The sequence below is a fragment of the Doryrhamphus excisus genome, linkage group LG11, assembly GCF_037039965.1.
Source record: "Doryrhamphus excisus strain RoL-2023G ecotype Guam linkage group LG11, RoL_Dexc_Guam_v1.1, whole genome shotgun sequence".
NCBI classification, from domain to species: domain Eukaryota; kingdom Metazoa; phylum Chordata; class Actinopteri; order Syngnathiformes; family Syngnathidae; genus Doryrhamphus; species Doryrhamphus excisus.
This window is the reverse complement of record NC_136367.1, coordinates 808,414-835,302: the sequence shown is the minus strand read 5'-3', so window position 1 is coordinate 835,302 and position 26,889 is coordinate 808,414. Positions and strand designations below refer to the sequence as shown.

The following is a 26,889-nucleotide window of genomic DNA, read 5'->3' as shown; positions in this document are numbered from 1 at the left end:
ATGGAGCTCACTGGAGGATGAGGAACTCCAGGCTCAGTCCGCATGGATAATATGTCACAATTATTGTTGCAGGCTACGAATGAAATGCTGCAGCATTGCACCATCACAGGAAAAATATATTGGAAGGTTTTATACTTCAACACGGCTGTAAATAGTGAAATAACGAAATACCTTGCGGATTGTTGTCACTAAAAATCAGGAACAGGACTGACTAACAACGGACAGCAAAGCTTGCAATCAAAGTTTAAAGCCTAAGACCCTAAGACAGGCTAATGGATGAGGGCCTAATTCGCATCTTAATGAAGACTTTCAGTCTACTTGTGGTAAAGTAATAAAAGGGGACCTATTATGACCTATAGTATGACTTTTCTGACCTATAAAAGTAGTCAAAATGTTGTATTCTCGTGTTCAATGATGCCAAAGTTTCAGATAATGAGGTTTGGGTATTTGGAAGTGAGCCCTGAAAGAAGAATGGGATGGCTCAAAACGCTCGCTTTCAAAAGGCGTGGTAAAACTGGCCCTTTGTGATGTCACAGAGGGATGGACTTCCTTATAAAAAACATAAAATGTCAGTCTCTGCTCATGGCAAAATGACCAAAAATCTTGTGTCTACTTGTGGTAAAAACAACCAAAAATTTCAGTCTCCACTTAATAGAAAATTTATAATAATTTATATAAATAATTCATAATTAATAGAAAATTTTAGTCTGATATTTAGCCTGAACTGATATTTTTGTCAGTTGCATTTGTTTTTCCGCATGTCAAACATCAGTGGTCTCCACGCTGAGACCACTGATGTTGAGTAGATGAGTAGCTTCCTTTGAAGCCACGCCAGAGCAGAAAGCAGCAGCTCCTCTTGTTGTCACGCTGACAAGACGAGCCAAGCTCAGGCCGCTGCAGCAGGAAGGATCTTTGTGTTGTGTTTTATGTCACATCAGGCAGCGGATAGAAAGCACATAGAGCACATACGCATACTGCTACATGACCACACGCACCGAAATATCACCTTCATCATCATTCTTAGATGGCTACTCAATGTGGATTGATTCTCTAGTTCTTTCTCATCTCTGTGTTCTATTTTTAGGAACTTCTTGCCTTCTTATTCAATTGTAGAGGATGATTTTTTATTTTTATTTTTAGCATGTGTCACATATTCCTCGATTGTGCAAACAAAGTCAAGACAAGCATCTGAGTATCATCACATCTCTGTTGTGTATAAATGCAGATATATACAATATTTATATTTGATTCCTGTTGCAATGCATATGGTAATGGTAATGGTTTTATTTCATTTGAACATGCATCAGATTACAATTGAGTGCATCCCATCCCAAAGGAGTAGGAAGAAGCAAAGCTTATTAAATCCTACCCCTCCATCTGGTACTTTTACAATCAGTAACTGTTACATTTGTTCACTTCCTGCTTTCCATAATACAGTTTAATCCTTGACTGCGGTGGCTCATCTTAAGTGTAAGTGGCTGTCAGGTATGAATATTCATGATGAAAACCGGAAGACAGTCTTAATGGCTGGTTAGTAAGTCTCCAGAGGAACCACACCACAGCAGCAACAACACAACTCTCACACAACATGTTTATTTCATGCTGAGCCAAATGTGGACACAGTCTTTGGAGACGGAGAATCCAAACCCCAAAAGCAAATGCAGCAGTACCGGGCATCCAAATATCTATAATATTGATACCAAGACCAGGGTCAATAAATAACAATAAATATGGTCCGTTAATGTGAAAATCAAACAGCCAGTCATATGTTGATATGGCTTCTTTTTATTGCAGATAATTGTTTAAAGTGACATTGTGTTGACGTCATCTGATCTGTTCCCAAATAAAAAGCAAGACAATGTGACATATCCCATACATTTGGTACGATAGAGGTGGGATGGGTTATAGTATAGTATACAGTAAGTATATATATAGTACATATATATGGCACTTATAATAATGTTAAATAAATCAGTCAATCAAAAGGGCGCTTAGGTGTGATGTATTATCAGTTTAAGGCATCCCAAATATATCCATCATTTCATACTTTATTAATCTTACTCCTCAATTGGATTACACTATTTATTCCAGCGGTCACATTATGTTCCTTTGGCTTCTGAATCCAAAGAGGTGTCTAAACTTTCCTCATGCAAGAACATTATGGGATGCGAAGCCTAATTTCATACATTTTGTACATTAAATATGATAAAAGCGATCCACAGTAGGTCAATATATGAACTAAACTATCTGAACAAAATATCCACATCTTAATAAGTATGAATTAGGCTGTCCCTAAGTCACATATACTATACACACCATTGCTGTACATTATCCAAAAATGTCATTTCATTAATAATGAATACATAAATATATAATAAATAAATAACGTGATATTCATTCATTTTCTACCGCTACTGCTGGAGCCTATCCCAGCTGTCTTCAGGCGAGAGGCGGGGTACACCCTGGGCTGGTGGTCCAGCCAATCACAGGGCACATATAGACAAACAACCATTCACACTCACATTCATACCTATGGACAATTTGGAGTGGCTAATTAACCTAGCATGTTTTTGGAATGTGGGAGTAAACCGGAGTACCCGGAGAAAACCCACGCATGCACGGGGAGAACATGCAAACTCCACACGGAGCTGGCCGAGAGTGGAATTGAACCTTGGTCTCCTCACTGTGAGGTCTGCGCGCTAACCACTCGAGCAAACATAATAGGAGAAAATAAGACACACACCATAAGACATAAATAAGTCTCATTGTTGTGTGTGTTTTCCGGTGTGAGGGGACAAAAAGTGGTTGAGAGTTGAGTTTTAGTTTCCTACTGCAACAAAAGTCAATGTTCAGGATTATTGTTCCTGTTGTGAGATCATTCAAACCTGCAATAAAAGCCTGTTGTTGCAGCGATCATCTCCCCCATCATTAGAATAACATTACTTTCAGCCATTTTTATGCTGGAAAATGCTTAACTATGCATCGGTATCATCCACAAAACAACATGATTTATTCATTCATATATTTTTGATTAGAGTGAAGTAGCGAGGGATGGCTATAAATGTATTAAATGACAAATATAGTTCATATAAATCTATGATAATATGCGTCCAGACATTAGCATCAGCCTCTATAACTAATTAATAATGATATTCTGTTATTTTTTAGAATAAGCCGAGGTCCAAAATAAAACGATCTGTGGTCCAAAATCGTCCCTTTTCCATCCGTGCCGCGGTGCATTCATGAACACTTTAAGATGCACTTAATGAGGACTGAAACAAGCCATTCAATTTCTCGCGTCAGAAAAGAACCACAACGTATTTCCAACAAAAGTTATTCAGATAAAATGTCCAACGAAGGTGAACCATGGTCCCAAGGGACGGTGGGTCGATGAAGACTTTGTAGTCCTTTATTCAGCGTACGGTATCTCCATGTGTTCCAAATATTCACACGTACGCAGAGTCACTGGACTGAGTGCGTCCGAAATTGGGCATACTCATCCTGGGCAAGTCTCTGTTCCGGATCTCCTGAATGGACTTCCTCCTCGCTCGCACGCCGCGAACAGCAGCCTTGATCTTCCTCCAGCCCAGATGGTTGAGCTCCGCTAAGTTGAGCACCACGCAAATCCCGCTGACTGCAAACATGAAAACCAAGAACACGGTCTTCTCCGTGGGCCTGGAGACATAGCACTCCACATCTTTGATGCACGGGTACCGATCGCACTCGTACACGGCAGGAACATTGAATCCGTACAGGAAATACTGACCCACCAGGAAGCCGATTTCCAGTGCGTTTCTGAACACCACCTGGATGACGTAGAACCGAGATATGCCCTCCTGTCTCCTCATTTTGGACTTTGTAGTTCGCAGGACTGAGTTGGGAATGTCCTTGGTCTCCAGGCAGTCAGGCTCCGCCTCCTTGTTGCAGTTCTCGGTGTTCTGCAGTACTCCGTTAACAATGGTGTTCTTGATCTTCTTGCTGTCCTCCCTCTTCATCGAGTCCTGTTCCTTGTCCAGCGAGAGGTAGACGGTGGAATAGCGTCGTTCCTTCTGCTTGGCAGACTGGTGGACAGAGTAGGTGATGAAGCAGAGGCTGGGGCAGCAGACCATAATGATCTGGAACACCCAGTACCTGATGTGGGAGATGGGGAAAGCTTTGTCGTAACACGCCTGGTTGCAGCCGGGCTGGAGAGTGTTACATACGAACATGGACTGCTCGTCATTGTACACCGTTTCGCCCACTATCGCCACGATCAGAATCCGGAAAATCACCACCACTGTCAGCAGGATCCTGAGGAGAAACAATCGGAAAAGCCAATCACAAATACTTTTCACAAAAGTGCCAACATTGTTGACGAAGAAGGTGGAAAACGCTATTGAATTCAAGAAATAACTCATCGCAAAACACAAAAGGTGCTGATCTCGCAGCCACATTGTGTCTTTGACAACAGTCATGTCTTCAGTGAAGGCTAAAAATAGCCTTCGATGTTCATTTATCCCTGTCATTCATCATTTATAGGCATTTACAATTGTTTTCATTCATTCATTTTCTAGTGCTTATCCTAGCTGTCCCAGAGACGGCCGAGGGTGGAATCGAACCCGGGTCTCCTAGCTGTGTTGGCCTGGCCGCTAACCACTTTTTGCACCGTGCAGCCCTACAATTGTTTTGTGCATGTAAAATCCAAATTGTCAAATTGTTTTGTGACTTGAGGCATAAGTGTGTTAGTTAGCTAAGAGCTACAAAGTCAACCACTGATGACATCATAGCTTCCTTTTTCCATGTATAAACAAGCTAATAGAATGCTAATAAAGACGTTTTGTAATAAAAAATACATGATTACACTTTAGACAGTGTATTAATAACATGACCAGCGAATGACAATATCAATGAGTGAATTTATGACGTTTACTAAGAATGACTAAGAATGACTAAGAATAAGAAGTTCTTACCGCCCTATCATGGTGGAGTGCTGCTGGACAGCCGCCTCCAAGAGCCGCTCCAAGATGGTCCATTCTCCCATGACTGTTCATTCGGACCAACCCTCAACCAGACGCAAAGTGTGCAGGGAAAAAGGCTGAAAAGAAAAGAAATAAATCTAATAAAAAAGTCTAAGAATTAGACATTTTCCCACCCGATAGGGCGTGAAAGTGACGTCTTCTTCCCCCAGATGCGTTTGTCCACAGTGGGAGCCGTCAGCCCGCAGGAGTGGGGCGCACTCTCCGCTAAATCTACTTTAAGTACAATCATTTGCGTCACAAGCGTGACAGTCAGTGTGCGGGAGGGGCGACATGTGGAACATTACAAATGTTGCACTTTCACACCAGCACGCCTTTCAAATATGTGGTATTGACAAATTATATGTTTTTATGAAAAAAAGGGATGATGCCACGGTTTTTCCAAAATATATCCATCATACTATTTTATGGTTGAATATTGCCAACATTAGCTAATAATGCATATTTAATAACATTTGACATGCTGTATTTATACATATTTATATACTAGGAATTAGTTTTGATGAAGTAGGTGCAGACATTCTATTAAAAATGAACATACAAAATATACAGTATAAATATTTATACACAGTGTGTTTTTTATTCGTTTTTCCCAGAAGCATAGTCTGATTATTTTATTTATTATTTTTATATTATTATTTTATTATTAATTTTCTGTACGAGATTGGACACCGTTAGACAGATTAATTGCTATAATTAATTGCTGCCGTCTTCACTCCACATAAACAATGGCACGTGGCTAATTAATATGTTAATTTATTCACGTGTAGCAACTTCCTCTGATAATACTCATGTAACTTAATGCTAAGTTACCTACAGTTGCCTAGTATTATTTTAATATTGTTATTATATATAATATAATGTTAATATTTTATTATTATAATTTTAATATTTAATATTTTAATATTTAGTATTGATGCTCCAATCAGGGTTTTATGCAGTGGTGATATTGTCTGTGATTTGTGCAGCGCAGGTTAACAAATGGTTCTGATTGTCACCTTTGCACTCCAGGCTTCCTGATCGACCGGCACCAGTCCAACCCGGATGGATCATAGTACTCACACCGCAATTCAAAGGCAATGCAGTACCTTATTTGTTGACGTGAGTATACAGGGGTATTAGATGTAGGAGAGAGAGACAGGCTAGCTATATTTAGCCATTTGTTCCCGGCTGTGCACAACAGGCTGTGCAAGCCTATACTTGGTTCCGGAGACAGTAATCTTTTTAACTGTCTCTCTATAGATCCAAATATAGAACATAAGAAGACAACATCTTGCATCGAGACAATTTTTACTATCATACACAGAGCAAAGATTTGAAGTCACATGCACTGTATGCGTGTTCGACTCCATTGCAGAAATTATTAACGCTCTCAGCCTTGGTTGATGTTAAGCTGTTGCCTTTTTTGTACTTCAAATTTCACGGCTTTATTCTATCACCTTTTTTTCCAAAATATATTAATAAATAAACCATGCTGTTTTGTGGGTGAATACGAACTATTATTAGTCAAAAACTATACCTTTTTAACATTAAATGTCACCTATTTGTTTGACCAAAATGAAGCATTTACCAGCATAAGAATGGCTAAATGAAGTAAAATACAAATATAAGTCATTTAGAAGAATGTAGTATTCTGCACTAGTCAGTCGGTGTCAGTATTGTTACTGAAATTTGTTGTGAGACACACAAGCACCAGACTTGATCGCCAGAACAACATAATTGTGTTGCAGGTTTGAATGAACAGGAAAAGTAATTACTTTGGTGCGCTTGCGTTAATTACACTAAAATGTTTCATGTAATTAATCAAAGAAATTAGTTACTACTGTTAATTTGTTATTTTTGACCCATTTTGACTCACGCAGAGTTTACGTCACTGCAGACGCCGCCAGTCGATCTCCAAGATGGCACTCCAGCGTTTTCTGCGTATTCGTTAAACAATAAAGACGCGCAAGGAAACGATGGATGGGAATGCAAGCCAGGTCCGCATGGACAATGGACAGGATGAAAGACTTCCTTAGACTCCGGTGGTTCAATTCCCCCTTCCTCCGTATCAGTCAGCGCCAAGTAAGACCTACAGATGTGTAACCCAATCAAAGAAAGAGCCCCACAGGTCAGGGAGGTTCTGGTGGGATTATGCCTTATGTCTACATGCAAGCAGGGCGATGTGACAGATTAAATTACCCTGTAATCACCAGCTGACCTATAAAATATGCCTTCGTAGTGAGTAGGGGAGCGGGGCCGACCCAGACCAACGTTATACCGTCGCTACATCCCGTGCAAAGTTCCAAAATAGGACTATTAAGAACAAACTCACACTATGACAAATAGCTATCTTTTACGATGGTATTTTACGAGCCGCTGACTCATCCGTGGGATGAATGTTGGAATTACGCCATGTTCACACCAAGACCTTCTACCCATCCATCCAGACCGGAATCTCACAAACATGAAACATTATCCGCTCTGTTCATTATAGATTCAATCAGGGTCAGTGTCCTAACTTTTTGCAGCGAGGGCCACGTACATCGTTTCACTCTATAGTACTCAATAGTACTCAATAGTACTCAATACTCATCTTGACGATACGAGGACCTGAGCAAGGACTGGATGGGACTTAGGATAATTACCTGGGGCATAATAGGTTAGGGTTAGGGGGATGCATATACGTATGCATGTATGCATGTATGTATGTATGTATATACATATATATACATATATATATACAAATATATATGCACATATGTATGTTTGTATGGATGGATGGATGCATGCATGTATGTATATATATTTATGCATGTATGTATGTATGTATGTAAGTAAGTATGTATGTATGTATGTATGTATGTAAGTAAGTATGTATGTATGTATGTATACGTATACACATATATATATAAATACATATATACATGCACATATGTATGGATGGATGGATGCATGCATGCATGTATGTATACATATTTATGTATGTATGTATGTATGTACTATGTACGTATGTACTCTTTTAATATTTCTGGGAGAATATTTCCAGTAATTATTATTATTTACCATTGATCACAGTTTTGTCTTTTGTCTGGTGAGTTTTTTTTCCCCCGCAGGCTGCCAGCAAACGCACAAAAGCTCCCAACAAGTCCACAGCCTTGACTTGCGACACAAAGCATCAGAATTGTCCAGACAAGAAACGACGTTCTTGCATGAAACAAACTCAACCGCTGTTGCTTCAAAACGCCTTCGTGGTCGGGCTGAAGGTCCCACACGTCAACATTTTCCTTTGACGAGATTGTTGGTAAAATTGAACACATTTTTCCTTTTCCTATTCCTTTGTATTTGTACGGTCGGATGAAAAGGGAATCTGCAATTTTCCCTTGTGAGACTAATAAAGGCATCTCTCTCTTTCTCTCTTTCTTTCGTTTAAAGTCCTTCTAACAGACGTGGCCTTGACCGCTCCACCGTGCTGCCGCTTATGCACTCCACTGCTAAAGCAAAACACTCCTTCACCACCAACACCACTTCTTCTTGTCACTTTGAGAGTGTGACCAACCACAGTGGAGTGGGCGTGTCTGGAGACCGGCCGTGGAATAAATGCGGGAAGCAACAAATCCAAGTAACACAGCTGGAATAGGTGCAGATTCTGGAAGAACCAGAAAGCTGCTCTACAGGAGTCCACAACCACAAACACAAGTACAAACTTTTGGTACACAGTAGTACACAGCGGCCACCTGTCCGTCTTGGTGTATTACTGTAAGAGAATACGCTGGGATCCGCTCCATCAATGCGGCTGACTTTGACACAAACGATGTCCGCCTGTTCTTCCACTCGAGAGGCTCGCCTGGGGTGCAAACTCTCTGCTTCCATGGAAGACTGAAAATGCTGTTTTTGCAACGTGTGTGAGAGCGAGGCCTGCTTCATCTCGTACGGGTTGAAGGTTTCATCCGAACTCCTGCTGCAGCTGGGCTATCCGGTTACTTTGCTGTGTCACGCCTGACCCATGACAAACACCGAGGCTGGTCGAAAAGTGGCCACGGCCACCCCTTCCGGACGCCTCCCTAGGTCGGAGTCCTCGGGTGAAGCTACGCAGCTCTGAACGCTTTTGTGGGATGGAGGCGGCCATCAACTTCTGACCAACCAAACAGAGTTGGCGTGGTTGGGGAGGAGGCGGCGAAATCCGAGAGGAGAAGAATGCAGATTCATCCTGTCCACAACTAAATATTTATGGAGTATTTTTAACAGTACATGTATCCAATACTATTGTAAAGCCCCAGAAACGATGTGGATAAACTAAAGAATTCTCCCAGCAGACATGATGATGAATGTCAATACTAAAACAAATAGCCACCATGTTGCGTTTCTCTTTGTGTACATTCCCAGCAGCTTGAAGGACTTTTTTAGGATTTGAAGTGTTGACCCAGTAATCTCTGGCCTTCAGGCTACGCTTGCTTTGAAAAAAGTCTCCAACAAAAGAGAAATCTCTTTCTGGTCAACTCTTCCGTCTGCTCCAGCTGCTCGTACATCATCTGTCCGAGCTGGTTTGTTCGTCTTCACACCTCAGCAATCGCTTCAAGCACCCCCCGCCCCGCCCCCAGCGCCCCCCACCCACATGAAGAACACACACAAACAGCCCAAGGCCCGGCGGTACCTGTTAACACTTGTGGGACTCGGGCAGGAAATGGGCTGGGGGGGCTATTAGGGCAGTCAAGGTGGGATTACTCTCAGGTTACCTGTCCAGGTAAGTCTGTCTTTGGTTTTTGACATTAGACATGAAATAAGACCCGCATAGCCACCTTAAACTCCTATTAACCAACATAGTAGACATCTAGGAGAAAATAACACTGGTCTAGGCATTAATGTAACATTAGTGACACCTAGTGACCACTGTAGAATATTACATCACTGCGCAGGTGAGCACATCAAGCTCTCCTAGTATTATAAAAAATAACATTGTTTCTTTAATATTTCAACTTCATTATTATTTATGATTAGTTATTTTTCCTCAAAATATTGCGGATTTATTTAATATTATAATATCATATTATTATTTTCATTTTTTGTTCAATTACAATTTTTAGAACGTGTGAGGGCCAATAAAATGGGCTGCTGGTCTTTTCAGGGCCGGGCTAGTAATGTGGGGGGGGGGGGGGGTGTTGGAGTGGAGCACAAAGATCTTCTTCTGTCTCCTGCATTGTGGAAGCCCTGTCACGCTCCGCCTGCCATGTAAACATTGCAGACCAGAAACTGGAGCACATGGGTCACACCTCTGATCTTCTGCTTTCATGGTGGCGATCACAGAAGGAAGGAAGGTGGACTCCGAGAAGAAGGAAGAAAAGCTTTTACCTTCAAGAGACACTTAATGTTGGGGGGGGGGGGGGTGCAACTATTTCAACTTTCTTGTAAATGTTCTTATGACTTTGTTCCAATAATATTTTTTTACTCCCGTAACGTAAGTTTTCCCAAAAATGTTTGTCTTTTTCAGGAATATTTCACCTTTATGCTACTAAAATTTGTATTCATAACATTCCAATGTTTGTTAAATGACACCTATTTGGACTTTTATCTTGTAAGAATGCGCCGTGGACCACAACAAAAAAACATCCATGGTCGGCGAAGATGGCCCCCGAGCCACAGTTTGGAGAGCCCTGTTAAAGAGCAACCCATGTACGTCTCCCCCGGTGGTCAACACTCCCTGGACGTCAAATTGGGTTTGGAGCTCGACAGCAAAGACAACCTTCATTTTTATTTGGGGGCATTTCCCCTTTGGATGTGAGTTCTGGTGTTTGTGTATCATTTCTGTTTGGACTGCTGTTGCTGCACGTTGGCTGCAGGACCAACACACACACACCAACACACACACACCAACACACACACACCAACACACACAGACGCAGTCAAGTGCATTTCTTTGCATGAAAGGACCTTCAGTGAATGAACTAATGCGTGTCTTTGTTTGTGCGGCAGTAAGATGTCGTGTGGGTGTCGTGTTAGGTGTCATCCATGAGTGGCTTTTTTTTTTTCAGATCAGCCACGAACAAAAGCGTGTCGCTGCCACTTCATCAAAACAAAGACAAACTCATTAGTGCGTCCATCGCTGTGCACCCTTTGGTCCGACTGGCAAATTAATCCACCAAATAAGGAAGTTGTCCAAACTGCAGCCTGGGGGCCATTTCATCAATGAATGTGATGAATATGACAAACATTTCTTATCTACGCATTCAGTATTCTTTCTCATCCGACCATAAAATACACACAGATGTCACACCGGAGGCGCTTGCAGTACCGCTGCATCCTGAAGGGGTCAGGCGTGTGCGAGCTGCAAGGTGCTTGTCACTGCCAACCTCCCTTAAGACCAAAAGCAGTGTTTTTTTTTCTTTAACTTTATTGAAATACACAAACAGCAGTGCCAGCTAAAGCTAGACTTACAAATGCAAGATATTTTGATTTTTCTGCTGAATGAAAGTAAGAATTTGACTGCCAAGATGGAGGACTATATACCCAAGCTCACCAGGAGGTGATCACACTTTTACAACAAAGTATTACAACTTTTCTTGGAGAAAGATAGTGTGCATGTACGTCACCTAAAAAAAAGCTTGCTGAAACGCCACATCTTTTCACCGTGTTGCTCGCCACCTCTTCTCTTCCGGTAACTAACTCCTTCCATCTACGACGGAGTATTAGAGCCAAATCGGGGGAAAAAAATCTATTTCGAGAATAAAATTGTACATTTACAAGAACAAAATCACATTTACGAGAAAGAAAGTACATTTACAAGAATAAAGTCATAAATTCATCAGAATAATGTTGTAAATTTACAAGAAAAAAGTATTTCATAAAGAGAATAAAGTTTTGAATTTACGAGCAAAATAGTCACACATTTACGAGAATAACGTTGACATTTACAAGAAAAAAAGTCACAATATTTACAAGAATAAAGTCGTACTTTTGTAAAAAAAAAAAAAATACCTGTAACATAAAGTTACTGTTTTTTTCTCCTAAATTCACAACTTTATTCTCGTTCATTTACCCCTTTAGTTTAAAGTGTTTGATTGTATGAATACTAACAGACATACAGTACACGTACATTATGTACAGCTATGAAAAGGCGGGACTTGTGTGACTTGGATAAAAGTCATACCAGACTTTTTTTTACTTCTAAATGTACTACTTTATTCCCCTAAATGTACTACTTTATTTGCTAAATGTTTTTCACTGTGGCCCTAATACGCCGTCGTACCAAACGACTATTTCTACTCTCGCCGACAGTCTTCCGGCGTGAATTCTTGCGGCCACCGCCAACCAATTGGAGAGAGAGAGAGTCACATGGTTTTCTGCGATGCTTCGGTACGCTCAGAAAGAGACAGACGTAACTCTGACGTCTTGGACCAGACAGAGACGATCGTTACAGAGAATTGTTCTGATGATGACAACGTAGCCAACATTAAACTACTGAAAATTCTGGAATGTCGAGTCTTTAGAGGTTGCATCCACACGTGGATGGATGATGTCACGTTGCCAACGTGTCAATGGGGGCTTGACTGGTCACCATAGTCGTGTATCCACGCCAATATTCTACCAGACATGTTTTATGGTTTATTGATGGTACTTTAGTATTGTATCTTTAAAGAATGAACAATGAACCAATTTGGGCCTTCGGGTCAACAATTTTGGGAAACCTTGCCCTAACATGAGGGTGAAGGATCCCGGCGAGGTCCTTTCTAGTTTAGGCATGCACACGTGCTCACACACACTCACACACACACACACACACACACACACACACACACAGTAGTGACTTTTTGACAGTTGCCTCACATAGTTGTGCTTGTGTGTCCTTTCACACAGCAGTTGTCCCAGCTCGCTCTAAATGCTCCCTTTATTGACTTCTACCACTGTGTGTGTGTGTGTGCGTGTGTGTGTGTGCATGTGTGTGTGTGTGTGTGTGTGTGTATGTGTGCGTGCGCTCACTAAGTTGAAGAGCAGTTGTCGTTGACAGCTGCATGGGAGCAGCAAACGGCGAGTCAAGCGGCTCCAAATAGCCGAGGTAGCTCTCCCGGTCCCCATCAGCCAGAGACCCCCCCTCCGCCCGACCCCCCCTTAACTTCTGGCAGGCGTGGGTGTTCACATTGCATGCTGACGCTTTTTTTTTTCGTTTGTTTTTAAACTCATTGCGCCTCTGAAACGAGTGCGGGAGTGGGGCGCCCCTCCTGGAACACATGCTAGTCCGAGCAGGAATGGGACCACGTCAGTAAGTCCATCAGGTTGAAGTCCATGTTGGGATGGGGGGGTGAGTGCAGCAGGGGCAGGTCATCAAAAGTGCGAACCCGGCTGCTGTTCCATCCTCTAAGCTCGTCAGACGCCGTAGTCCCGGTTCGTATCGTGCAGCACATTGTGGAAAACAGCGTTCCTGACGTCGGAACCTTCCCAGCAGCCACAACGGTCTAAAGAGCAGTAGTCCCAGTGGGGCCAGTCCCGCGGCACCCGCACGCCCCCGTCCGTCTCGCTGTCAAAGAGTTTGTCTTCCGGTCTCTGTGGGCGTCAGCACAGGCCGCCGTAGCACAGAGCTGCAAGCAGAGCGCTGGTCAGTTTGTCTCTGCAGCAGAAGCACATAAGAAGACAGGAAAGTAGGAGCGGTCTAGAACCAGTACAAGTCCTTGGTCTTGTCCTGCGTCTGAAGACCTGAGAGGTGACACAGCGGTGACACAGAGAGAGGAGAGAGAGAGAGAAGCGGAAACAAGGCCGGCAGTCAAGATGGAAGCAGGAAAGCACACGGAGGGAAACGGACAGCTGCTGTCGATGGCGGTAAGACGACGCCGAGAGGCGGAACTCCTTGCTCGATTAATTGGGATTTGCACCGCCACCGCCGTGCTGTCTTAGCTTCTTGTTTTCATTCCGGGCAGGCGGGGGCGGGAGGGAAGTTTACTCACACTAATCTTAGCAGCCAGGCTACTTCAGCGGGACGCTCTTTAGCGTCGGCAACCAATAATGAACAACTACTAAAAACCAGAATGAGGATGAGGAGGAGATAGCGTCAATATGCCACCAGAGGTTCTCCTATTTGGCCATACGGACCAGGAATGCTGCTGGGAAAGAAGTAGGATGCTGGGATTAGCCTGCTGCTGTGTTTAATGTGACTGTCAGGAACAGATGAGGTGAGGCGAGGCCGAGTTCGAGAGGCGGCCATTTGATTGGTTAAGACTACACTCGGCTGTGTTAAACCCCGGTGGGAGGGATGGAGGCGTGGGTGCGTGACGCTGCGCCAGACTGCGCTGCTCGAGAAATTTGCGCAGCGTAGGCGTGCCTGGGTTACGAAATTAAAGCCCAAAACCTGGACTTGAACACATCACCACATGACATTTCAGCAAATCTCTTTCAAAGCATTGTTTTTCTTCTAGTGGGCTGCCATTAATGGCACAAGAGCAAAAGTGTGATGCTAACCAGAGAACAGGAAGTTGACTTTTACGACACTTAAGAACGTGACGATGTGACTTGCCAAAACCACAACAGTCCAAATAGTTTCTACGGAGTGACACACCAAAAATAGCCCCCGGGCCACAGCTTGGGCCTATATAATAAATAAAACATTTCTGCTGGCCGCAGTTTGACCTTGGAACTGACTACTGCTATGAGGAAATGATTTGAAGTGGAGGTCATTTATTACCTGCTTCCATGTTGAGTCCGATCTCCTGTCCAGATCCGGACAGACTTCCGGTCCACGCCGACCCCGTCCAGGACTCCCCCTTGCCCCCGAGGTCACAGGGGGAGCTACCGGACCCGGCTACCGAGCTGCCGCCGGCCGCCAGGCGATGATGAGGCCTCACCGACGGCACCAGCAGCGAGCTGTAGCGGGGGTCAAACGGCGTGCCGTACATCTCGTGCACGGTCGGGCGCGGGTAGGCTGAGCCCTGCGTGCCGATGGCGCCCCCTAACGAGTACGGGTGGTGGTGGTGGTGGGACGGGTACCAGGCGTCGGGGCTGGGCTGGTGGTGCAGGTGGCCGTGGAGAGGCGACGGTGAGTACGAGTCCCCGGGGAAGGGGAGCTCGGAGTGGGGGGCCGACAGAGCGCTGGCCAGCGAGGACGACACGGACGACTGGTAGGAACTGTGCCAGAAAGACGCGGGGAAACCTCGTTGGCTCATTGGGAAAGATCCATCTGCTGAACACACAAAGAAGACGCGTCAACTGTGGCTGCGTGTCGTCTGGCACACGTCTCACATGAACACTTGGCGTGTGGAACCAGTCAACACGCTTACACACGCAACAGTCTCGGTAAATTGTCCTGATCCATTTCAGCTTGGTTGTTTTATTCTGACACGACGGCGCCTGGGAAATTCATGTTTGGGTTTTTTTTGGTCAGGACAAATTCCCCTTAGACACCCCAGCCTTGGGGGGGGTCAGCATGGCAGCAGGGCTCAGGTTACGCTGAAAATAAGACAATTGGTAACGTGATAGCGCAGCTAACTAATTAGTGCTGAGATGGTTCGTTTGCCAGGTTAGAGTAAATTAGCCAAGTCACTTTTTTTTTAATTACACACACACACACATATATATTTAACGCCATCAAATTTTAATCCTAAACACCAAAAGGATGAAGCTCATCTAACCTCCATCATGTTCTTCTGACTTACGAGAAGAACATGGTTTCATGGTATCGGTCATGCAAAGCAAAGCGTGAAAGCTTTGGGCTTCCAGCTGCAGCTTGATGCTATTTTGAAAAGTATTTCTATTTTTTGCACACACACGCACACGCACCTTTAGGGGCCTTGTGTCCGCCGCTTGGGGGGTACGGGGAGGAGGAGGAGGAGGAGGAGGAGGCAGGGGTCTGGCTGAGGGCGCGGCTGAAGTGCTCGTCCACCACGGCGCTGATGTCCCCTTGGAAGTACGTGAAGAGGACGCAGCGCGCACTCAGGTACTCGGCCCCCGGGGGCAGCTCCTTTTCCTCCTCTTTGATGGTGGGGGGTCCGGGGAGGCCGCCCTGCGGGTCTTGCATTTTGGAATACAAGGCCACTTTCTGCACAACACGGACACACACACAAAGTTCCAGGATGAAGGGGAGGCCTTGGAGAAGAAAGTTGGACCATTTTTTTCATCGATAGATGATAAAACAATCAATTTTATGTACATTTTGTATATTTTGGATATGGGCATATTTATATACATTTCATTTCTATTCATAGCAATTAGTTGTTAAATATTTACACTGACTGTGTAGGTCAGTATTATATATATTTATATATATTTATATTGAGTAAAATAGCTAAAAACACACACACACAGCTAGATGTGATACATTGGTGTACAGCATGAAAATAAAATAAATAAGTATTCTCTTATTTGTTGTCTTTTCTTATATAGATCTACAATTTTATTTTTTTTAAACCATTTCTTTGTCGCGTGTTTGAAGTCAAATTAAGTATCTAACTATCTATCTACACACACACACACACACATACACACACACACTCGTATATGTCAAAGTTTCAACTTTAGTCGGATGTGAAGACCAAGCTTTTCTTCCTCACACTCACAATCAGCAAAGTGAATAAAATATAAATGTGATGATTATTTCTGCAACTTCATCAACTTGTGACAGATTCAATAAACAACATTTTGTGTATTATTAGTGTGTATTATTAATACTAATAATACTATGTACTGTATATGACTTTAAGAGGATAAAAAGAAGATGAAAATAATCCCCTTTGGTTAAGATAATGTCCTGGTTATGACTTTATTTTTACGAACTAAAAAACTTTGATGTTGATATGAAGTACACACAAACCTATTCTTCTATCCTTCTACCCTTCCCCAGGAAAACTTCTGGTACTTTGTTGTAAAAGCCTGAGCAGCTCCTGGTGAGCTTGGATATATAATCCTCCATTTTGGCAGTCAAACATATAATAAACATAAAATAAAATAATATATTCATATAAAACATATAATATATTCATCCAAATATATGGCATTGCTAAGTCTAGCCATAGCCAGCGCGGTCTAAGGAAGGTTGGCAGTGACAAGCACCTTCCAGGATGACCTCTCCAGCATGCAGCCGTACTGCAAGTACCTCCCGTGTGACGTCCATGTGTATTTTATAGACCGATGAGTAAGAATACTGGATGCCACGCGTCCATTAAAAACATTACACATGCTGGAGAAAGTATGAAAAATGATAATCATATTATGTTTCATATTCCTAGACACACGCTGACAACCAGCTGACCAACGCCATCCAACTCGGTACTGAGACGGCGATGGACGCCTCTTCTTGGATTTCTATTTACTCAGGAAATGTGACATTTTTACTGAAGAAAATGTTAAAAACCCTAAACCCTAACCAAAAACTATAATTCTATAGAATACACAGAAAATATATTTGTAATGCAGTTCAATGTTTGCTTTGTAATTGGATTTTTCATCATCACTCTTCCTCACCTGCCTTGCCTTCCCTGCCCACACGCCACTGCTTCTCATCCACGATATTTCCAACCCGTACTACATAAGTCGTGCTTTTCAAAACAAAAAACCCCAGTAAACTGAAAATAAATCATGATAATTAATCATAATTATACATATTATACATAATAATACGAAAGAACTTTACTAATAGTTGAGTTTTCAGGAGTGAATAAAAACAAGTATTTCATAATAACAGTGAATAATACCTCATGAATGATTTGGAGTCCAGTGAGTAATGGAAGTAATGAGACAAATACTACAGTAGTAAGAATAATACTACAGTAGGGTAACAGTGTTAGAATTAAAAATGATAACTTAATATGGCGACTATATTTCAAACCAAGATATTATTATTTAGTATGAATAAAGTTATGTGGATTGAAGTGGTCGTACCTGCTGCTGGTGCTGGTGCTGGTGATGGTAGGGGCCGTAGGGGGGGAAGTAAGGCTGAGCTCCAAACACCTGGTACATCACATCCAAGCAGCTCATGGCGGAGGTGTCACGGGGATCGAACCGGCGTCATTTAGTGCGCTGTGCGCCGCGCTGGATCCGCTGTTTCTCAAAGTCCGTCTGAAAGGAAGTCACTGTCGCTGCGCGTGGACGCAATGGAGGGGGGGGGGCAAGCCGAGACCACCACGCCCACCACCACCCGCGGCACCTCCCACCAATCGCAGGCGGCACAGGGCGGCCGATACTGGAACTTCTGTGATCGATCCGAAACCAAGTGAATACGACTCGCACTGCCAATAACGATACTTTTCGGGTGGAATGTTTTCAAGATCGTTTTGTGATTTTGCCCATGGTTGGTTCATCATGGTAAGGATTTGTACTTATATCTGTAATCTCTCAGCAATTTAACAACATATAATTACAACTATAAATACAATGTAATAAGATTACAATATAATTCAGTCAGTCTAATGAATTACATACAATTGTTTGAGCAAAAATAATGTCCATATTGGATAATAAAACTATCGACTCAACTTAGATCTATTAGTTCTCATTCAAATCATTAGGCTTTTCACACAAAGGCCGTCTGTTGTAGACAATATAATATAATATATATGAATATATATCCATGTCACAATCGGAACAATACCACAAAAACTACAAACTAATATATCGATCTCTCACTCTTGTACGATACCGGTATCACACCGTTTGGATCGATCCCACAGGCATAGCTCCACTTAGACAGAGAGAAAGACAGATAAAGAGATAGATAGATAGATATTTGGATAGATAGATAGATTTATGTTGAACATGAACGTGAAATGTTCAGTTGAAACTGCAGTGACGTCACCAGACCGCTAGCCAAGCTAAAGCTAGGTGGCTAGGTAGCTAGGTAGCTAGGTAGCTTCGGTAGTCTGGACGCCCCCTAGTGCTGCCTCTCACAGGTCAGTACAAGTACTACGTCTGTTTACGTTTGATTGCTTGTGAACAATAATGTCATGTGTGAGGTCTGACACATTTAAAACTCTTAAGATTAAGATTTAAATTGGAGTCACATGAACGCCTCATGAAAGCCTCTGCTGCCCTCTAGTGGCCCATCTTTGAGCAGGGACCCATATGATGTCACCAGTAAGCTGACAATGAAGAGCTCCAGTGATTGACAGCGGTCTCCTTAATGGCTTTACAAAAATAAAACACACACACACACACACACACACACACACACACAAGCTCATACTCAGATTGTGTTTCATTCTCTTTGAGTCCGGACCTGAAACATTTGGCATACATTTCTATCTATCCATTCCCTTGGGCAAGGGGTCCACCCTGGACTGGTGGCCAGCCAATCACAGGGCACATATAGACAAACAATCATTCCCACCTACATTCATACTTATGGACAATTTGGAGTGGCCGATGAAGCTAACATGCTAACATGTTTTTGGAATAGTGGGGGGGAACCAACTCATGGGGAGAACATGCAAACTCCACACAGAGAGAAGAATCATGGAGAGCGGAGAATCGAACCCAGGTCTTCCTGATCCCTGGACTGTATGGCCTCCATGCTACATGCTAACCACTCGCCCGTTTAAAATGTCTTCATTTTGTAATCAAACTACAGATGTCTACCACAGTAGGAAGATGGCTTCCCACCTTCACTTTGGTCTCCTTGAAGCTTCCTCCTCCTCTCCTCCATCCTTGACACACAATGAGCGGCTCACGTGTGTTAACAAGCATTGTGTGTGTGTGTGTGTGTGTGTGTGTAGTGTGCCGGACAAAAGGCCCGAGCAGGTGTGTGTGATTGTTCCAACGCGCCCGGCACACGCTTCTTCATTCAGGTTTTCTGAAAGACGCGACCGTGACCCCCCATTTACCAGTGGCCCACCAGCACTCCCACCAAGGATGACCTATGTGTGTGTGTGTGTGTGTGTGTTGTTAATGCACTCAGTCAGTGTGCACTCTCATGTGTTAAAATATGATCAGTGAGATGTGCTTTAAAACCAACAGATGCCTGATATTGTAATATATTATATATATTATATATTATGGATACCTGACATAGTAGCTGATATACAATATTGACCGCCACTGATACACATCATTTTCTTTGATTGGATGCATGTCTCATTACATGCTCTCATTAACTGCCTCTTTGTCTCTGTTTTTATATCCTCCATGGACAGAAAGAAGAAAGACATCATGATTGTGGATGATGGGCAAACCCCCCCCCCCCTTGAACTTACAGTAAGTAATGCAAAAATGTGACATCAAGAAAGCTGTTAGAGCAGATTATTTGTGTTGACATGCCTTCCTGTGGGAAACGGGAATGGCTTTGGGACACGGGAGACGGAAAACAATGTCCCGGCAGAAGCCGTCCAGAGTGTTGAAATTGAAGAGCACAAAGCAGGAGAAGGGTCAACTGGTCTCTGATGAAAAGATTGTTTCAATGGCCTGTGCTGGCATTCACGGGGAATGAAAACAGATCATTCAGAGCGGAAAAGCTGGCAGAGCTCACAAAGAATCAACTTTTCACTTGGAAAAGGCAAAGTCAATTGAAAGACAACTTTTCATAAGCATTTAATTTAGCCCGGGCTCAAAGGCATTATGGCAGGCAGCTCAGCAAGGACAGTGCTTTCAAAGGCCGTCTGAATATCCACTTATTTTCTTATTCACACGTGAAAGACCACGGTATTCCAGCGGAAAGGTTCAGGGTCTGCCTGTTGGTGGGAATGGCGTTGTGGTCAGTCGCGGAAAATCCACCACTAGAATGCAGTGTTTGTGCCTTCAAACAGCCAATAACAATGTACGGAAGCGTGCACCTGAACTAGTCACGCACTACCAAACCCCGCAACGCTTTCATTTCGTATTTTTCAAATGACCGCTATGCTAACGTTTGTTGTGATGTTCCTTAATGTAACTTCATGTAACCGTGCGTGGGTGACCCTGGGGCCAAAGATTGGAACCTCCGCATCTTCATTAGCCGTCCTTATCCATCCAGGACGTTTAGCTCGCCGGCAAAGATCAATAAAATGCCCCCTCGTCACTGAAAGCACTGATTAGCTCCCTTAATGAATATTTTCTCAGCACGCCTGCCTCGTGGTCTGCAGAATGCAAACAAACACGACGAGAGACACGCCAGGCATCCTCAATTAACCAGCAGTGACAATCCGGGCCGCCAGGAATCTCCACAATGCCGCTGCTCGCAGCTGCCCACCTTCCTTCTTGATATTTTGGAACGCGACACATGCAGATATGCTAACAAGTTATATACCATGCTGGGAAAAAGTGTTTGCATGAACAAGTTTAACAGTCCTTTTCCTTTTCTTGAATCATCGTAGTACAGCCCATCTTTTACCCCCCGACCTCATCCGTGACATCATTTCATTCCACAAAATGAAATTATGTGTGTCTTTAACATTGTGGAGTCCCGCATATAAGTGTTAAGTCCCACATACGTGTGTTCTGCTGTCATCTAGAGACACACAATCATGTTGCACACGTCTTATGGCACAAACCAAAACGCTCGGCTCTACTCGTTTACACGCAAACACTGAAGCCCAAGTGCCTAAAAAATGTCCTCCTGGCCAAAACGTTCCAACATTTTTTAAGGAGTGTGGACGTTTGAGTGTGGACGAAAGGCCATAACAAAGAAAATATGCATTTTTATAAGATCTATGTCTCTATAAACCGAGTCCGAGTCGCTGTCACACTTTACTAAGGTTCAGTCAAAAAGGTAGACAGGAGTCCCAACTACAGAAATAATAAAACCCAAACTGAATCCAACAGGACACACACACACACACACATACACACACACAATGCCAGCATCTTTGGTGCCATTAAAAAGTGAACATTCTGCAAAGGAAGAATGACAAGAAGCCTCAAGCGTGTAAGAGAATTTGCGGCGCGACGTGGAATCCTCTTGGCATATTTAGCTGCGGATGGGCTGGAGAGACATTCTGTCGTTTTATTTGGAACTGTCACCCTGGTCTCAGATGAGGATCGCTATCCTGACGTGAAACTTCGGTGCTTGTTGACCTTTCTTCAAATATCGCTGCTGACGGTCGCAAGCGTCATGCTTTTTATTGCTGGTTTCTAACTTTCTAACACTGCCCTCTTCTGGTTTCTAACATTGCACAATAGACTAGGGGCACTGCCCTCTGCTTCTGTGTGCTATTATACCAGAGAGGTGTGGTTTTAACGTGATGCAAGTGCGTTAATTACACTAAAGATTCATTCATTTTATACCGCTTATCCTCACGAGGCTGGAGCCTATCCCAGCTGTCTTTGGGCGAGAGGCGGGGTAGATTTTAACCTAATGAAATAAATTCAAAATTCTAATGTATTAAAATATGTATTTAATTAGGAATAGAAAATATCTATATTTTATTTCTTTTTTTTCTTTTCCTTTGCACATTTGCAGAGAATGCGCCCCCTTGTGCAAAAGGGTCCCCATTGCTAGTGCGGCCCACCACACAGGGCAGGTGGAGACATATGAAGTGATGCTATCTTAGGGATGTAAACACAACATTATGTGCAAGACTCCTACTGACCACGTCCTCTTTTCTACAATGTGCCGTATTAGTGTGTATGATGCTTATAGAAAACTAGCATAAATGATCAATATCAAGGACGGGTAAAAAATAATATCTGTATCTGCATATGAGCGTCTGCTGAGATAAATGATCCGGTAATAAACATATGAAAGAAATACCTGACAAATGAGCGATATTGTTGGGGTAAAGGCAGACTATCTGCCGCATTAAACGGCATAGCTCACGTTCAGGAGCAAGAATGTCTTTGTGTGACGTTGAATAGGCCAAAAGTGCTAATTAGGATGCTCTTTTGTGTCTCTGTCTGATGAGTGCATTTTCATTCATCTCCGCCGCGTCCGACTCGGTTGAATGGATGAAAGCGGTAGAGGCAGCCGTCACATTCTTCTTCCCGGGCGCTCGCCTCGGACGTGACTCGACACTTGCGGCGTAATGACGGCGAGCTAAAGCAAAGCGTTTGATGAACATTTCTGGCGTGGCGGCGTTGTTGCTAAACAGATTTAGTTCGGTGTGGGTGAGGCCCTTCATTAGCCGAATGCGTACACTCCGTCCTTTCTTAGCTTCTTTCTTCTCCAGCGAGCGCGTCTCGTCTTCTTTGACTCCACGCACACGGCAAAGGACGGCGACGCCGCCGTGAAAGGACTCGCCAAGGCCCCCGGCGACACCTCATAAATTGGCTCCTCGTTAAGAGGAGGCGCGTGACACAGGTGCAGCATCGGCCGGGTCACATGCAATCACGTGCAGCGTGATACGTAAACGACTTAGCGCGCTGGGCTTGATCGATACGAGGTTTTATTGTTGGTGAAGGCAAACGTGCGTACGCAGAGACCGATCGATAAAAACAAACACCTTAGCAGCACAAAGCTCCAAGATGGATCCATCCCAAGGCCAAAGACGTGGATGCGGGACAATGAAACGCTGTAAATAAAGGTGTGTGTGTGAGTGTGTGTGTGCGCATACACCCCCCCGTTACCCTGACACCACCAACATTGTACAGCAGGATGAATACTACAAAGGTACAACACGTGGTTGATATGCGAGGGGAATAAAGGAGGGCTTGATGTGAAGTAAGGCGAAGGGGTGCTGGCGTGGGGGTGCAGGCGGACGGTCGTGAGGGAGACGTTTAAAGAAAAGTCTCCAAGCAACTCACAATAGAAGGTCAGAGGAGGGAGAAAGCAGCGAGACGACAAAACCTGATCACACAATACGCCATTATTCAACCATATGCTAGTTTCCTTTAATGCACACCTTGGCTTTCGCTATTCATTTGTTCTGGAAGAACAACTGAAAGATCAATTTCTCCCGTAGGAAATAATGTATATCTGATGAATACAGACTCCAAAAATATGTATGAACGTAAAATACATTCAACATACCAAACACAATATTGTAGGACTGTGTTCAGTGTAACCCAAAATCATCATCAAAAACTATGCTCAGTCAGAGATGTTACTATTATTATAATATTTTGAGTATGGATTGTTTACCTTTCCAAGCTAGGACAGCACCCATGTACAAAGTTCTCTGGAAGGATGTGCCATTATTGAAGGGGCTTCACACTATTTTATCTAAAGTTGTGTTGTCCCCCTAAAGCTAATAAGTGGCAGCAACAACTGCAATCAAGCGTTTGCCATAACTTGCAATGAGGATGATGTGGAGGATTGTTCGGGTCCGGGTAAGAAGGCTTTCGGACCAAAACTGAACGGTCTTTCCCAAACAAGAGAGTCCATTTTCCTCCAGTCAAGCTTTGTGGAAGACGAAGGAGCGAACAAGCCAACTTGAGACTCGCTAGATGTTCGGGGTCGTGCGCGAGTCAAAGCGAGGCAAATCCGTTTTTTGGCGCTGCAGCGAGCGTAAACAGCAACAAGGACAAGCAACAATGCGGCGATGGAGGAGGAAGAGGAGGGAATGTGACAGCAAAGCAAAGAGTTTAGAAATACATTCCTCATCGCCTTTTTATTCCACGCAAGACTACTTGTACGCGCCAGAGAAAAAAGTCCTCATTGAATAATCATCAGCACCATTTTAGCTGCTTTGTGACGGCAGAGAAAAGAATTTGTTTCAACGCTCGAGAGGCTCATTGAAAAATGAATTACAAGGCCGACAAGGAAGCGCTGGAATGAAATTCAACTTTGACGCGGCGAGGCCGCCGTGGAGGCGCGGCCAACGCTGCGCCTGCGCTGGTCTTGCCAAGGTGAGCCGAGTCAGTCGAGACACTCACAAGAGCGCCATCCGTCATCCGCCGCTTTTATGTGAGGTGGCGGCGGGGGAGGGGGGGCTTCAATGGCGTCCTCCTTTCATGCGCCAGGAATGTTTTTGTGCCGAGTTGCACTTCGGTGTGCTGTCGTTTAAAAAGACCGGGAATGTCACATGAAGAAAACTTCACAAGTTCAAAATCTCATCCAAAGACACAATCTACGAGAAAACGGCGCCGTTGGCGTCATCGGAGCGCTGCCGGCATGTGACGCCGGAAGAGCCGAGCTGGACAGTTTGGGCTTTTAGCTCGATGGCTAGCACTCCTCAACAGAACTCAATCAGTGGGAGCGGGTTTGAATCCCGGGCAGGGAGCAGAGCGGAACTGCGTTCCAATTGCATCCGAAGGAAGCACTTTAAGCCGGCGGTCACATGACCTGTCATCATCGGGTTTCTGAAAACTTTTATGAAGTTATTAGACTGCAATGATTCCTTTATGGATGTCAGCATGGGGTCGCTCTTTGTTACAGTAAAATAATAACAATAATAACAAATATTATTATGATTAAAGCAGGGCACCTTCGTTGTCCTTCATGGTTCTTAAAACTGTCCACTGGGCCACTAAGGCAGGCAAACCTTTTTGACTCACGGGTCGCATAGAATTAACAAAATTGGGGGGGGGCAGAATATATATTTAACACACACACTATTTTACGCTTCTAATTCTAACAGTCCAAATTTAATTATTCGTCTAATTTTATCTGTAAAAGTGTCATACTACCAGTTATATGTTCTCATGTCCATTTTTTTTAAACTTCAGAATGCATCATACTACGAAATTTAATTTTACAGTTTTCTATTCTGAATAAGACATACGACTGGCAAGTCATGTTTCCAGCTTGTATGTTAAAAGTTGAAATACTTAGAAAGCAACTGTAGGGCCAGATTCATACACTGGGTGGGCCGCATGTGGCCCCCAGGCCGTAGTTTGCCCACCCCTGCACTAAGGTGCGTGTGTTTTAATTTCATGTAAAACCCTAAAAAAGCATCATGATGGCAGAAGAGTCCAAAAATGGACAATTTGGTGGCAACTACAAGAAGTGTCAATTTGGCTCATTAACATGCAAGAACATCAATTAGTCTTAACAAGCTTATGGATGATCTCTCACACACACACACACACGTGCACACTTGTCCTCGTTGGCGCCGACTGCCATGAAATGAGTGTAGCAGTGAATGGTTGAGCCAATGCTACGTTTGACTTCTTTTGATGATGTATTTTTTCATATTTTCTACTTTGCAACCTTGGCGGCGGCGCTGAAGCACGTTTCTCTCAGGGGCAAAAAGCAATTAACTTTTGTTTGAATGGGGCCTCTCCATCCTGAATAGTCGCCACACGTCGCCTCCTTTACACGCCTCTTCTGAGCTGCCCCTGACATGCCCCACCCGACACTTTATTAGGCACGCCTTACCGATAATGGCATGTGGACCGAACATTGAGCCGAGCCTTTTAACGGGACCGGCGTCCCTAATGTTTGGACCTCATCCACAGATCAGAAGACAGAAGCATCAGCCTGATAATGACACCTAGTGGCAAAGACCTACAGCATCGCCATCAAAATGGCTACTTTTATGACACACGGTTGGATTTCATATAGTTTGCTGATTTATTTTTAAAAATTACAAATAAATGTAAAAAGTTGTTATTTTATATTTTTATTATTATACATTTATTTTATATTTTCTATCTTATAATAATGTATATTGTATATTGAGTATTTGATAAGCTAAAAATGTATATTTATAGCCAAAAAAGGTATTTTTAGTAAAGGATTATGCACTGCAAATAGTAGTTTATCGGCAAAAATAATATTTAAAAGACCAAATTTTTTTATATATGTATATAAGACATATATACATATGCGTGTGCGTACATGTAGGACCTGTGGGATGAGCTTAGCTGGACAGAAGTGTCATATAAGAGACATATGGAGGCGGGCCGTCGTCATCTTGTGGTTAAACATTGGCCCAAAGTTTGCCTTGGACCGTCTGTTGTTTTCACGCCAAAGATGAGCCAATTGTTGGCGCCCTTATTGACTCAGTAATTAAAGTATTTTAAGGTGGAGATGCTGCAATGGCGACCTACGCCGCCATCTGTCCCACCTCGCCTCAGGAAGGGCGCCTGAGATGGACGCTTCTCATCCAGCTGATAAGGCCGAGAAGGCCGCTAG

General features: G+C 43.4%; 2 protein-coding genes across 2 annotated transcripts; both read right to left on the bottom strand.

Moving 5' to 3' along the window:
- Positions 1-2,407: 2,407 nt before the first annotated feature.
- LOC131130183 (gap junction delta-2 protein-like) lies at positions 2,408-5,192 on the bottom strand. Its single transcript, XM_058074443.2, has 2 exons — positions 4,950-5,192; positions 2,408-4,290 (listed from the first exon to the last, which is right to left on the bottom strand). The coding sequence occupies exons 1-2, from the start codon at positions 5,018-5,020 to the stop codon at positions 3,447-3,449; spliced, it is 915 nt and encodes a 304-aa protein (XP_057930426.1). The 5' UTR covers positions 5,021-5,192; the 3' UTR covers positions 2,408-3,446.
- Positions 5,193-13,480: 8,288 nt separating this feature from the next.
- Positions 13,481-18,590, bottom strand: vgll2a (vestigial-like family member 2a). The gene is made up of 4 exons (XM_058089916.2): positions 17,850-18,590; positions 15,753-16,011; positions 14,662-15,153; positions 13,481-13,679 (listed from the first exon to the last, which is right to left on the bottom strand). The coding sequence occupies exons 1-4, from the start codon at positions 17,943-17,945 to the stop codon at positions 13,636-13,638; spliced, it is 891 nt and encodes a 296-aa protein (XP_057945899.2). The 5' UTR covers positions 17,946-18,590; the 3' UTR covers positions 13,481-13,635.
- Positions 18,591-26,889: the final 8,299 nt, after the last annotated feature.

What these genes read in the sequence shown, in the direction of transcription:
- LOC131130183 (XM_058074443.2), bottom strand. Translation starts at nt 5,020, where the DNA reads ATGGGAGAATGGACCATCTTGGAGCGGCTCTTGGAGGCGGCTGTCCAG. An exon ending in CACTCCACCATGATAGGGCG is followed by an intron (nt 4,291 to 4,949) that starts GTAAGAACTTCT and finishes GTTTCTCCTCAG; the next exon opens with GATCCTGCTGACAGTGGTGG.
- vgll2a (XM_058089916.2), bottom strand. Translation starts at nt 17,945, where the DNA reads ATGAGCTGCTTGGATGTGATGTACCAGGTGTTTGGAGCTCAGCCTTAC. An exon ending in AGCACCAGCACCAGCAGCAG is followed by an intron (nt 16,012 to 17,849) that starts GTACGACCACTT and finishes CGTGTTGTGCAG; the next exon opens with AAAGTGGCCTTGTATTCCAA. An exon ending in CGGACTCAACATGGAAGCAG is followed by an intron (nt 13,680 to 14,661) that starts GTAATAAATGAC and finishes GTCACCTCTCAG; the next exon opens with GTCTTCAGACGCAGGACAAG.